Below are 14,586 nucleotides of genomic sequence, written 5' to 3' on the forward strand. Positions count from 1 at the left end.
TTTGTGCCTAAGTAAACTTGTTTTCTTTTCCTACCATTTTTAATATTTTGTTAAGCGTTACGTTACATTTTGAAAAATTAACTTACTTCATAATTATTTTCTGTTATTGATTAAGGAATAACACTGTATGAAATATAACTTTTATTAACTTGTATAATACAGAACACAAGTCTGATTATTTAAAACATTTTAAGTCTTTTGTAATAATTTTTGGTTTTTATGAACAAAAATGAAGTATTTACCGGTTAAGTCGTTGTAACGTAGTTTGATAGTGTATAAATGGTAATTGAGCCGTGCCATGGGAAAACCAACATAGTGGATTTGCGACCAGCATGGATCCAGACCAGCCTGCGCATCCGCGCAGTCTGGTCAGGATCCATGCTGTTCGCTAACGGTTTCTCTAATTGCAATAGGTTTTGAAAGCGAACAGCATGGATCCTGACCAGACTGCGTGGATGCGCAGGCTGGTCTTGATCCATGCTGGTCGCAAAGCCACTATGTTGGTTTTCTCATGGCGCGGCTCATATCCTATTTTTAAAGGGATGAGATGAAACATATTCATTAGATCGTCACGATTCAGTCATGTTAATTGTATTTTGAATTATCAAGCAATCATAGACATACAAAAACAATGTTCACTTTTGTAAACAAACTCTTCAGCATCAATTTAGCATTTAAGTGTATTAGAGAGAAATATTGTATACACGTGCTTTGTGAAAAACATGCCGTATATAAACACAACACACAACTTAACATCTGTTAGCCTGGCTCCCTGGCTGCCTGGTTATTTTTATATATATTACTGCAAACATTTTATAAGAAAACTTTAAGCCCAATTTTAGCACATTTTTATCTGATGGCCGAACCTATATTCGGAGCCATGCGCAATAAAATATGTCAATGTAGAAACTAACTGCTTGAGTCACTTCCATCTTAATGAAGAGAACATGTAAATAAGAACAAATATAAGAACAAATATAGGAACGGGAGCCAGTCTAAATATCTGTTTGCACTGAGCAAGCTCATTTAAAGCAGTTATTAATGTCACGTTGAATCACTCAGAATGGTATAATATAGAACATAGCATGTAGTCACGTAATAAAATACCACATGAAATCATAATGTACGATGAAATATAACATTTTTAGCGCTCTAAATAATACAACATGGAAAATAACAAAGTGAAAAAGTTCACTGTATGAAACTGCCGCTTGGCGTCGCAATAAATAAAATCAAACACAAAATGCCATATTTAAAAACATCACAACTGAACATATCACGATGAGTAATACAATATAATTATCTTTTAAATATAACATGGAATAACATGGACGAAACATGTCAAGATGAATACTTTGGAAAACTATATCATGCTGTTCTACATTGCCAGGAATAAGTCACATGCACATTAAAACATAAAAAAGAACGTTGGCGTTACACTGCACCATATCCGGATTTTCTTTTGCAAACCAAACTCAAACTGTACTTGACACCATCCTGCAAAGATCATACAACCATAAACAAGTCAATGTAGATTCTTTTCAAATTAAGTGCATTAGACTTTCTAATTGTACAGTATTAAAAGATAGTATGTAACACTTATCAGTTTTAGTCAGTCAGTAATAGTATGAAACAAATGTCTGCGACCCGAAAACTTGCTAACTTAAATAAACTTACCCGAACTAGAGCAGGAAGTTCTGTCCAGAAATTTAGGTTAGGTATAAGTTCTTTCCCACTGGCACTTCTTCTGAACTTGTTAAATGCAACACCAGTAGCTAAATATACTGCTAGAAGCACAAAAAAGCTGAAGTAGAAATAAACATTAAAATATTGACAAAACTTGTAAGTGTTATGTACTCTAGCGTGTAGTTAATTGTACCACTTTCATTTGTTTTTATTTTCAGTGTAAGATTGAAATGAGCCGTGCCATGAGAAAACCAACATAGTGGGTTTGCGAGCAGCATGGATCCAGACCAGCCTGCGCATCCGCGCAGTCTGATCAGGATCCATGCTGTTCGCTTTTAAAGCCTGTTGCAATTAGAGAAACCGTTAGCGAACAGCATTGATCCTGACCAGACTGCGCAGATGCGCAGGCTGGTCTGGATCTATGCTGGTCGCAAACCCACTATGTTGATTTTCTCGTGGCGTGGCTCAAATATCTTTCACGAGTGAACACAAGATGCAATATTTTCATGAATGGCATAGCCACGAGTGAAAATGTAAAACATTTTGTTCACGAATGAACGATATTTTGATGTTACATTTAATTAAAGCAAACAAATCTTCTTTTTATTTCATGTTTTTTTCCCTAAATTTACCCATTTTATAGATTTTTACCAGTGAAAAATGCATTTTATATTTTACACCGTGAATATACCAGATATATTTCACTTCAATATTTCGATAATTCACTGGAAAAAAAATGTAATAAAATTACTTTTACAAAACGTGCAGGCTTATGTTTATATCTCCAATCTTTTTATACAAGTCATTAAATTGTTTTCATTTTTGACGGAGAAACTATTACTTTAGTGCACTAAATAGTTCTTCATCTCAGTCTCAAGTACATACTTAAAGCCCCGCTGTTAATTGCTAAAAGTATATTAAGAAAATCAAGTATTAAAGGTAGTGTGTAAATAGACAAAAAAGAGAGAAACAATACACTTTTATTTATAGAAACACCATATTGACCCTAGTGGTGAAGGTCATTTTGAACCATACATGACTGAGGCTGTAATCAACGAATGGATGAATTAGACATGACAAATAGGCATGAAAAACACATTTACATTATCAAAAGCACAGAACCACCACTAATACCACCACTGCTTCCGAAAGGAGAAGGTACCGGACAGGCTGCTGCCGAAGTAAGTGTCATATACTGAAAGATAAAACAAACAACAATAAAAGTGATCATCATTATGATATCAATGATGAAACACAATAATCAAATGGTAATGAAGATGGTTATGGTGATGATGATAATGGTTCAGATGTTAATAATGATATCAGTACGTATATACGATAATATAGGTTTTAGAAATTATAAATCTAAAGAAAAGAACAAAAATATTATTATCCTCTTAGAAGAGTTAAAAAACTAGATACTGGCAGTACGCCAGTCTAACAAACATGTAGCGATCTATACGTACATACTGTGTGGTTGTCGACTCCCCCATAACATCCAGACTTGGCGTGGCGGCCCCGGGATCACACACCAACGTGATAAAGCTTTGCCTTAAATATTTACAAAAATAGCCGATAGATATGTTTTACTTGTACACAAAGTTAAGTTTCTCGACTTCATTCTGATCTTAACATATCGCAGCACCCTGAAAACGACGCCGCATAATATTATCCATGCTCGTGTTCTACAATTACACTACAAGTCAAATGGTTTATCGCGGCCAGAAATTTGTACAAACCGGACAGAAGTTGCGAAATTGTCATTTGTGCAGGAATGAAGCGTTTACCATAATGTCCAGTACTGGACAGGTATAGTGACCATGCACGGACACAGCCAATTTTCTCAGAGGGGGTCCGATCCCCTGCCCCCCCCCCCCCCCCCCCACCCGCCCTGGAAATTCTGCAATTTGGCACTTCATTTTTTGCATTCTGGGACAGTTTTATGGACTAACCTGTTAAATTTGCGAAAATGATAAAATCAAGCTTTCTTGAAGGTAAAATTCTTAATTTCTTTTAGATAAATAATATGAATTATGTCGGGGTCGTATGTAGCAGCAGCCGCATATACTTTACATGCAGTCCTAATGTTGCCTTTTTCGAAAAACATTTTCTTTCCTTCTTGTCTTCTTTCCTTTTTAAAGATTTTCCAGAGGGTGTCCGGACCCCCGGTCCCCACCCCCCCATCTGGATCCGCGCATGGTGACATATCATGCTTTCTGTTTATGCAGGTAAACTTGTGTTTGGTTAAATTTCAACAGAGCACTATTGTCTGATTTTGTTTGTTTTGGGTTAAACGCCGTTTTCAATTGTCTGAACAGTGTACAAACTCATTACTGTTTTTTCAGGCAAGGGTGGAAAAAAAGTGGTAGACAATGAAAGCAGTAACATTTTTATTAAAAAAAAAAACAAAAAACAACGAGACAAACATTTCCAACATCTTTGGACGGTTCAAAAATCCCATGTTAAACATACGATAAAGCCCGAAACGCGTGAAAATGTTCCGAATGTAAATCGGGTGAAGTAAGCGCTCTATGTAGATTATGCGTCTAGATTGATTAAACTGGGCGTGTCTACTTACTTATTACTTGAGGGTGAAAAAAAAACGTGTTTTTTAAATGTTACTCTTAAACAAGGGTGGCGGTTGAACTACTAAAAGTACAACAACAGTTGATTCACAACAAATCGTACGGTATGTTTTATAATCAGTAGAAGCTAGTCGTATTTACGCTTATTAGACATGTTTCACCCATAAGTAAAGAATTGACAGGTCCATCATGAAATATTTTCCCCATCGTGCAAATACTTGTCCTATTCAATATGATCGCGGCCTCATCGGCCGCGATCAACAATTTTATATTTTTAGGTTTAGGTATGTACGTAGAGGCAAAATTTTTCACGTTTGTCTTAGATTTTGTTTTGGGAAGTGTACAAATGGGATAAATATTTGTTTTCTTTCAAATAAAGAAATATACAATGTTGAAATGGCTTTGTTCATTCATAAATGCAGTATTAGATAATGACATTTATTCCATCAGTGTTTAAGTAGCTGTTAGGAAATTAATAATCTATTAACTGACGTTACTTAGAAACTGGCTGCTTACTGTGCAATTTGACAGAGTTAATAGGTAAATTCTCATTACCTTAACAATCTTGCTTGTTTTACACAGTTTTATGTAATTGATCATTTCACTGATAAAATGTCATTACTTATATATTGTACAATGACCGTTCGTCATAGATAAAATGTCAGCACGTTGTCCAATTTTGATTGCTATATTGGACAAATATAATGATTTCTCCATGCATAATTGATCATTTCACTGATACAAAATATCATTACTTATATATTGTACAATGACCGTTACTCATAGATAAAATGTCATTACCTTGTCCAATTTTGTTTGTCATATTGATCAATGATATTCAGTTCCATATCGATAAAAATGTCATTACCTTGTTCCATCCTGACTGACGTAATTAGCGATGACATTTAGTCCGTCATAGTTGAACGAAACTTTGTCTGGCACACCAATGTCGTATCCAGTATAATAGTATGGACTATATTGACATGCCTTTAATGAAAAGTATGTTGTTTTTCTAAAGCTTGGCAAAAAGGTTGTACATACATAGCAATGATAATTGTGTTAACATCTGTCTGTCAAACTGTCACGTTTTCTGTAAATAAGTAATAGAAAGAGCAATGAAACTAGAGGGTAAACGATTTGTACGAGGGGGCGTAGCCCCCGAGTATAAATCGTTTACCCGAGAGTTTTAATGTTCTTTCTGTTTTGTATCATAGCCATCCATATATGGTAATTCAGTGGGCGTTCCACATTGCCATATACAGCAGTTCAGTGAGTACTTAAAATCCTTGCTTTACAAATGTGTAAAGCCCAGGTAAAATAAACCAATGCGAGAGCAGAAAATCAATAAAATACACTTCACTGTCTGCTGTTCCAGACAGCTGGCATACCTTCCTATCCAACAGTTCGGTAACTAGCGTGCGGGTATTTAATACCTGCACACTTTTAGTTACCGCACCCTGTAGTCAGTGTATACGATTTACCTGCACAAAATTTGTTAAGAAAAAACACCGAGCTATGATACAATTAGTATTTAATACATAGGTTACTATATATAGTAACAAAAATGAATGTGTTTTCAGCAGATTATTGCTTTCATGCTCTGATTGTCACATATCGGCCCAGGCCGAAAACTTATAATCATAATCGGCCCAATGAACAACGTACGCGTGAAACCAATGGCCACATAAAACGTGATCATGGTCAGTGCGCTTTCAACATGGAGGGCGAGCGTATATTATTCATTTTAATGTTTAAACTCAAACTGTTTATTTCTTTTCATTTCAAGACCAGTAATTCAATAGTTGTTTGTCACCTTAATTGATTACCCTGTCGGGTTCCTCTCGCAGAGTTCAATGGTAGTTGTCTCCCCTTATCGTTACTAAGAAACATGTAAACTAACAACTGATGGAAACAGCTGATCGCTTCAGTTCTCGACAATTGTGATTTAAAAAGTTTCAGGTTTCTTCTCAGATCATGGAATGGCTCAGATTATGTGTTGTTCCATGTATTTTTAGAATGGCAAACAATTCTTGCAGTCTGATAGATACATAGATCTAAAAACGAATTAACTTAGTAAGTGGACGCATTGGTCAAAAGGGTAAAACGCTTTCCTACGGAGGTCAAGGCCCCTGGTTCGAATCCTGGCTACTCCCATTGCGGTTTGTCCTTGGGCAAGGCACTTTATCACGATTGCCTCAGTCGACCCAGCTGTAAATAAAATGGGTACCAGCAAATTGCGGGAGTGAGGTATAATTGGTTTTAACTGTTCTTAATATAGGGTCGCAGAAAAGCTCTATAGAGCTTATGTTAATTGTTTCACCAAGCGACGGTAAATAAAACTTACCTCACATTACCTTACCTTAGTTTGATAGATACATAAATACGAATTAACATCGCGCCTTACCGACAAGAAAGTGTGTAATTTGTCTAAATGTGCAGGAATATGTTTAGTGCACCCACTTAACTTCCGCGTACGACTAAACACAGATTTTGTGAAAACTATCGACAGGAGTTGTAATTACTCCCCTTGAGTAGTGCAACCAAACATATGTATTAAAGACATTGATACATGCCATAGCCGGGCCGGTGGGAAAAAGAAACATAAAAAATAGTTTGCGGGGTTTGGGTTTGGTGGTTGGGACGGGAGTAATGTGGTGGGTGGATGTTGAAAGATACCAAGAGCCAATATCAAGAAACAGAAGAAACTGAAAGTAAACTAGGACTGTGTGCGGAAAAGTTGTTTTGTTACAGTGAAGTTTATATAAAAGTTATTGACCTGACAAGAAATGGACACAACTCTTTGATATTTGTTAGCTAATGACCTAGGTCGTACACACGACAGATCATAAAAGTATGGTAATTGTTATTGCCAAGTGTTATATTACTCCGTTCAGACATAAAATCTTTGACCTATGACGGCGACCTTGGCCTTTTAGTTAGTAGGGGTTTTACATACAGCCAATCGTCTAGTTATGAATAGGGTTTGTCCCTAGTAACTTAGAACGTTCATCCATTCACATAAAAAAGAAAAATGAGTTTAAATCTTTGACCTGTAAGTATGAAATTGACCTTTAATGTAAGTGTATAGATCTTGAATGTGACATGTCATCTTATCATGATAAATGTTTATATGTCAGATATATTTCGATAAAGGTATACATACCGCGACATCTACACACGTGAGTTCCGTGAAAGGTCCGCATGGATTGTATGAATATAAAAATTCATCAAGGGTTGACGGAAGGTCATAAAATCTAAAAACAAACCATAGACATTCAGACAGATATACAGGACAGGACATCTGTTCTAGAAAAAAAGATACTTTAATAAATATTTGATAGTATAGCTTTAAAATCCACACTAATCCACCCTAAGAATGACTTCATTTTAATGTATTTTCTTCACAGAGAAACGTGTAACTTCAGTCAGTCCAACAACATTATAAAAATTAAACCATGATGAAGCCAATTCCGTCTACTCGCAAACCTGTCTGAAAATATTATCCTTGGAAGAAGAAAATGGCTAATCTTATAGAAGGTGGTACGCCGCGCCATGAGAAAACCAACATAGTGCGTTTGCGACCAGCATGGAACCAGACCGGTCTGCGCATCCGCGCGCAGTCTGGTCAGGATCTATGCTGTTCGCTTTCAAACCCTATTGCAATTAGAGAAACCGTTAGCGAACAGCATGTATCCTGACCAGACTGCGCGGATGCGCAGGCTGGTCTGGATCCATGGTAGTCGCAAAGCCGACATGTTGGTTTTCTCAAGGCGCGGCTCATATTCTATTGTTTTTGAATTTTACTAATTTGCATAAATGACGAAGTAAGATATGTAAATTTTGATGATCACATTTCTGGTTGGATGAGTTGTCAAATATTTTCGCGATATTTCGTATATTGTCAGATAACAATTTGTTTCCTTCAATTCATCAAGTACATAAATTTGATATATTTCATGAAAGATTACTAGAGTTTCCCTTGTTTGAAATACAGGGAACGCGTACTCAGCTCTGTCTGATAATGGGTGCTTGCTAGCAAAACATTAGTTTTGCTTGAACTTTAAAATACAAACAAAATGTGCACTTACAAAGGATTTCCGTCTGTGTTGCCTACAGAAGACAGATCTATCATTCCACTGTCATCATCAAATACACAAATACAATTGTTATGTTTTACACATTGTTTACAGTATGTAACACTAAACTGACAAATAAACATCATACTTATTAAAACTGAGATTGACATATCCATTCCTTTAAGAATATGTGTAAATAAACCCAATGAAAATAATTTATATAAGCTAACTAAATAAAATTAAAATGTTTGATGAGTGTCACATTGAACCATTTTCATATCTATTTCGTTTTATCTTTTTAAAACGCGACATTTTAAAATAAACGTAGTAGTATCTGCTTCTGTTATCTGAGATAATAATTTAACTGTGATAACATTTTGATGAAATTTAAATACAATTATACACCTTATTGTAATTGTAATATGGTTATTGTTAACATGTGCACGTGACGTAGGAGACTTGTTCTGTTACAAGTGGGACACTTTTACATTATTTTGGTATTAATCAGTCAATTACCATCATCATCATAACCAGGTTCAGCAGCGTTGGCAACAGCAGCATCAGTATCTCCATCATCTTCGTCGTCGTCGTCATCATCACCATCATCATCTTTAGAAGCAGCAGCAGCAGGAACAACAACATCATCATTCTCAGCTGTAAGAGTAACATCAGAAGCGCCCTCCTTTCCTTCAAAATTATCATCATCATCACAACCACCACTACCATCATCATCACTTACCATTATAAACGTCATTAACATTTAATTATCTTCGTCCTCATCATCACTATCATCATCATAATGATCGGAAATATCCTCATTGTCGCCCTACACCTGATCAACATCAAGTTTCTCGTCGCAAACATGATTTTAATCGTCAAGATCATCAACGTAACCGTCATAATCGGTGTCTTTAGTATCATCATTATTAGAATAATAAATGAATCAGCGATGTACTCGTCGTCATCAGAAACGTTATCACAATCGGCGCCATTATCATAACCAATGTTATATCATTGTTATTGTTATTAAGTCATTGTTATCATTACAAAAGCAACAACAGAAGCACAAGCAGGCAGGAAAAAAATACGATTATAGACTGATATGAAATAAAGAAATATATAATCCGGTTAAAATGAATTCAAATCTCATACTCTTACCGATCGCTAACTAAGGACAATCAAATAACAGTCAATGAAAGTAAATGCAAATGCAATGCCGGTAAAGCAGAAACAAATAACCCACAAAGAATAAAGCTAAAATATAACAAGTATTGCACTTTCTAGTCCATCTACACTGAATTATTTAAATTCAATTTAATTTTGATAATAGGGTTTCTTGTAGAAGTTTTTAAATATACAGCAAATTTCCTGAAACCTTTTTTTAATTTCGAAAGCGTACCATAATTCCGTAAAACCGCATTTAACTCATCCGGCCACTGAATTAATACACAAACAGTGTAAAAGTCACAAAGAACTTGATACTCAAGCGCATGATGTAATGCACATAATGAATGGTTTTCTACTCTTATAAAATATAAGAAACTTCCGCTTTTCAAGTGTTGCATGAAGTGTCGACGTCCGCAAAACTGATTTTTTGCAACAATGAATAATAATTCTTAAACGTTGAAGAGTGTTTTCACATTCAATTATATCTTAATAAAGAATTGTTGGTACAGCGCTCAGTACATACATTTACCATTATTACGCTAGTTCCGATACAATGTCTTCAACTTGGATATATTTGTGTTCACTTATATTTTTGTTTTGTGCAAGTTTTGCAATTTGCCATGAAAGTAACAAGGAAATTCTACAAGACCTTGAAAAAAAGGTACAAGCGATAAAAGAAGGTCAGGCGACCGTCCGACTTGGAACTCAAAGTCTACAGGACTATTTGCTGGAAGAAATCGTTCAGCCTACTATCGACGAAAAAGATAAAACGGAAGGAGAACCTGAAGATCCTTCGTCACATCCTAAAGTTAAAAACTTTATACACAGACTAAATAAACTGGAAAAGAATATTGAGGCAATTGAAAGCTATGTTCACGATGAAAGAGAAACAGACACGTTCTTGAGTGGACTTCGTGGAGATATTGGTAAAGCTTTTGATAATGATATGTTACAAGTTAAAAATCTTGCCGGAAAGATGAGGGAAGAACTGAAAGGGTCGTTTGTAAATGTTGATCATGAGTTAAGAGCCGTTGAAGACTTTGCTAATTCCAGAAATGTTATTATCGGTGGGGTCCTTTACTATGACGGTATCGGAACTGCGTGTGGTCATTCATTCGACGTGTGTAGAGTAGAAAAAAGCGAATGTAGAGACGGAAAATGCCAATGCGAGCCAGGCCTCAGCTATGACGGTCTGCACGAAGAATGCGTGGACATTTGCATAGACGGATACGGAAGTACGTATCAGACTGTGCAATACTACATCATACGTGGTTATAATAATGCAACAATGAACGAAACCAGTCTGGAAAAATGCAAAGAACGTTGTCAGACTGAAGATAGTTTTGAATGTCGATCGTTTGATTACTTCCCTCGCTGGAACGCATGTTACCTATCTGAGGCCGTGAAAGAAGACGCCGATGAGGATTCGTGGGAGTATAACTCCGCCGGCATACATTTTCAGAGAGACTGCATTGTTGATAAACAGTAAGAGCGATACAGGGGAATAACTCAACCGGCATATATTTTGAGAGATATTGTTGGTAAACAGTTAGAGACGGTGCCCATACAGAATATGATGGAGATTTTCGTAGTTTCTTGTTTATAGACTTTCTTACACATTTTGGTCATTATTACATTCATTTATATTGTTTTTGATATCCTGTGAATATACTACTTACATGTATGTACAGAGTATACCATTTATGTGCCATTCTGAGGAAAAAGTGTATTGGATATTTAAGTAACACAATGATATTTATCATAGAACGTGTTTTATACTTCTTTTTACTTGAGCATAAGCAATGGCATTTTCTTTCTTAATATTTGCCTGTCATTAACGGTATTTGGACGTGTATAAGGTTTTGTTACGGAATAATCCATAGGAAAAACCAGTTGTGTCATAGTTTGGATTTGTTGTTCCTGAAATTATATTTCCATTTTTTTCAACACCGTTTGTTTTTGCTACAGTTACTTTTACTGACAGTAATCGTTCATTAGACAGCAAATTAATTTGACTTATTTTGCCATTTTTATTATTAGAATATTGGCAGCACAACACAACTTCGAACCTAAGTCTAATTTTGGGGATATATTGAATTGAAGATATCACTTGCATTAAAAAGGTTTTGAAGTCATGTTTCCATTTTTCATTCAATATTGACATTTTTCTTCCCGAAAGTGAATTTAAACAGATCCTTTGTGTAAAGTAAAGACAGCTATTAAATGTGTTTTACAATTGTAGATAATAAAACAGTCAAAGCTTGTTTATATCGTTTTAGAAATTCGAATATGTGGTGAATGAACTTGTAAATAAAACTTTCAACAAAGATGTAGTTTAAATTTTCACTAAAGCTTGACCGTAAAATCCTGCCTCATAATCAGTGTTTTTTTTTTAAAAATCAAAGTGTTTATTGCTTGTTTCTGTAGAATTGTCTCCACCCAGAGTTCACATTAAGCCGGTGCTAGGGATTGGAGTGTGTTGATAAGAAGCTATACATAACTTATGTTACACTTTTAGTTTATACTAATATGTTTTAGCGCGATTATGACTTACTGGAACCACTCTCGAGTCCGCTTCTTAGACAAACCAGTACTGGTGTCATATTTGAAGTCATGGTCGTGAATCCAGTGGGGCTCGAACCCACGCCCCGACACCTTATCCACTAGACCACCGCTCCCCTTATTCAGCGGAACACCGTTCCACCGCTCCACTTTTAAAACTTTTCCCACAATAAATAAATTTTGAATTGACTTGGTTTGGGGAGCGTGTGGGTGATGCGCAGTTTATTACCTCTCGTGAACAGCCTATGTCAAACCGAGTTTACAATTATTTGGCCTGGTTAGTTTCCCTGCTTGCACATGATCTTCTCATAGATCTTAATTAATTAAGACGCTATTTTATGTTATTTTACTAACGAAAATCTACAAGTATTTGATTTGACACATGTGCCGTCAAAACATATCTTCATTTTTACCCTTAAAAGTACGAGACACTCTCAGGTTGAAATAATCAAACAAACGAAGGAATAAAACGCGTATATGAACACACGAACACTACTTTTTAGGTATCAACCGTATAATGAATGAATATATTTAACGTATTTATGAATATCACCTTTGCACATATTTCGTATATAATGATTTGTTTGTTTATTTTGGGTTTAACGCCGTTTTTCAACGGCATTTCAGTTATATAACGGCGGGCAGTCAACCTAATCAGCGTTTCTGGATTTTCTACTAGTACAAAAACCTGTTCTCCGCAAGTAACTTCTCCACATGAATCAGAGGTGGAGGACGAATGATGTCATTTATTTTATTTTGTTGGGTTTAGCGTTGCACCGACACAATTATAGGTCGTACGGCAACTTCCCAGCTTTGATGGTGGAGGAAGATCCCAGGTGCCCCTCCGTGCATTATTTCATCACAAGCGGGCACCTGGGTAGAACCAACGACATTCCGTAAGCCAGCTGGATGGCTTTCTCACATGAAGACTTCAACGCCCCGAGTGAGGCTCGAACCCACATCGATGAGGGGCAAGTGATTTGAAGTCAGCGACCTTAACCACTCGGCCACGGATGCTCCCCGAATGATGTCAGACACAATGTCTTTTAACAAATCGTCACACGCCGCGCCATTTGTAAAACAACCAAGTAATGAAGGAATTAAAGGTGTTTATTAACAGCATTTTCTGTAATCATGAACTCATTTTAAAGTGTTAATTAAAAAACAAAACAAAAAACAAAAACAAAAACAACAAAAAACAGGTCGCATACATACCACTCGTATAATAAAGCCTTTCAACGTCATTCGGGTTATGCCACACCAAATTGAAAAGTTGTTCATCGGATTTTTTTTTCAATGTATGTTAAGAACAAATACCTTAAATAATCACTAAAATATATATTAAAATGTAAAATACAATAGTAAAGCCTTAAAGAATAGAAACTGTGTAGCTAGAAAAATGTAATAAATTGCCTTATGCTGCAACCTTACCTAATACATCAGGTTTGATTTGACTAGAATTAATGTAGAATACAATGGTGGAACCTTAAATATAGGAGGTGGCTTAATATGACTGGCATAAATGTAAAATACAATGGCAAAACCTTGAAGTACGGACTAGAAAGATTTCTTCTAATGATAACAACACACTGCTCTTTTAAGTTCACAAACTATAGTCATTCACAAGATATTTCTGGTTCTTTGATTTTCTGATGCCAAATTAAAGTCAAATCAAAAGATAAATTAATAATACTTCTGGTTATGTTTCCTTCGTATTTCCACAGTTTTGACCTTTCAAGTATACTGTTCCAAACTATTAGGCATTCCAATGTTTGAACAAAAGTTATTATAGTTGTGCAGTCTGTAACTTTGACCATATTTCATACATCAAACAAAATCTAATTCAATGAACCGGTAATTTATATCGTTCAACTTTTGGCAACTCGTGTTTCTGTCCACTAAAATTCCATTGTCAGGTCCACCTTTATTAGGATTTTCATAAATCATGATAGTTTTAATGCCATTTTCGTCACAAATGATATTACCAAGACCCTTGTTTTTGATAAATATGTCAAGAAAAGTATTCTCTGAGCATTATATCCTCCATAACCGAGTCCCGTGTAACAGTTCCTCCCCCGTGAAAACGTACAAAATGCAAGACCTGTATGCTAAATATCATGGGGGAGAAACTGTTACACGGGGCTCGGTTATGGAGGAAATCATGTTTCAGAGTTAGGATGCTGCTGCTACAGTTTTCCCGGACAACGTTACAGCATATGAAGGGTAATAATCGCTGGCGATGGTTTGTCCACAAAAGAATAAATGGTAAAAATCATCTTTTTTTTCTTCAAAAATATAAATTAGATCAGTGGTACGTACGGCATTTGAGACATGACTTAACATGCTAAAGACAGTATAAATGAAGTTTATCAAGTATTTTACGGCAGAATCAATCGTGTATTGCATGATAAGGGTGAAACTACTAATTTAATACTAATGTATGCTTGAAAGTGTCTTGTTTTAGTTACATGAAGGACCATTAGTTATTTTTTTACGTACATTAAATGTAT

The 14,586-nt window shown here is 35.7% G+C and overlaps 1 protein-coding gene across 2 annotated transcripts; it reads right to left on the minus strand.

Annotated features, from left to right (window-relative positions):
- Positions 1-128: 128 nt before the first annotated feature.
- LOC123531308 (cation-dependent mannose-6-phosphate receptor-like) lies at positions 129-9,116 on the minus strand. 2 transcript variants are annotated; one of them, XM_045312148.2, is made up of 8 exons: positions 8,864-9,116; positions 8,360-8,407; positions 7,435-7,525; positions 5,140-5,258; positions 3,153-3,237; positions 2,790-2,881; positions 1,678-1,804; positions 129-1,497 (listed from the first exon to the last, which is right to left on the minus strand). In XM_045312148.2, the coding sequence occupies exons 2-8, from the start codon at positions 8,401-8,403 to the stop codon at positions 1,435-1,437; spliced, it is 621 nt and encodes a 206-aa protein (XP_045168083.1). In that variant the 5' UTR covers positions 8,404-8,407; positions 8,864-9,116; the 3' UTR covers positions 129-1,434. The 2 variants fall into 2 exon arrangements, with proteins under 2 accessions (XP_045168083.1, XP_045168082.1); XM_045312147.2 differs by lacking the exon at positions 8,864-9,116 and having other exon boundaries at positions 8,360-8,835.
- Between the last annotated feature and the right edge of the window lie 5,470 nt (positions 9,117-14,586).

The sequence above is a fragment of the Mercenaria mercenaria genome, chromosome 11, assembly GCF_021730395.1.
Source record: "Mercenaria mercenaria strain notata chromosome 11, MADL_Memer_1, whole genome shotgun sequence".
NCBI classification, from domain to species: Eukaryota; Metazoa; Mollusca; class Bivalvia; order Venerida; family Veneridae; genus Mercenaria; species Mercenaria mercenaria.

Excerpts from the sequence above, each read along its gene's own strand:
- LOC123531308 (XM_045312147.2), bottom strand. The coding sequence starts at position 8,523 with ATGGATATGTCAATCTCAGTTTTAATAAGTATGATGTTTATTTGTCAG. Across the intron at positions 5,259-7,434 it reads TCACGTGTGTAGATGTCGCG|GCATGTCAATATAGTCCATA; the intron begins GTATGTATACCT and ends TTTTCATTAAAG. Across the intron at positions 2,882-3,152 it reads AGTCGACAACCACACAGTAT|TATATGACACTTACTTCGGC; the intron begins GTACGTATAGAT and ends TTTATCTTTCAG.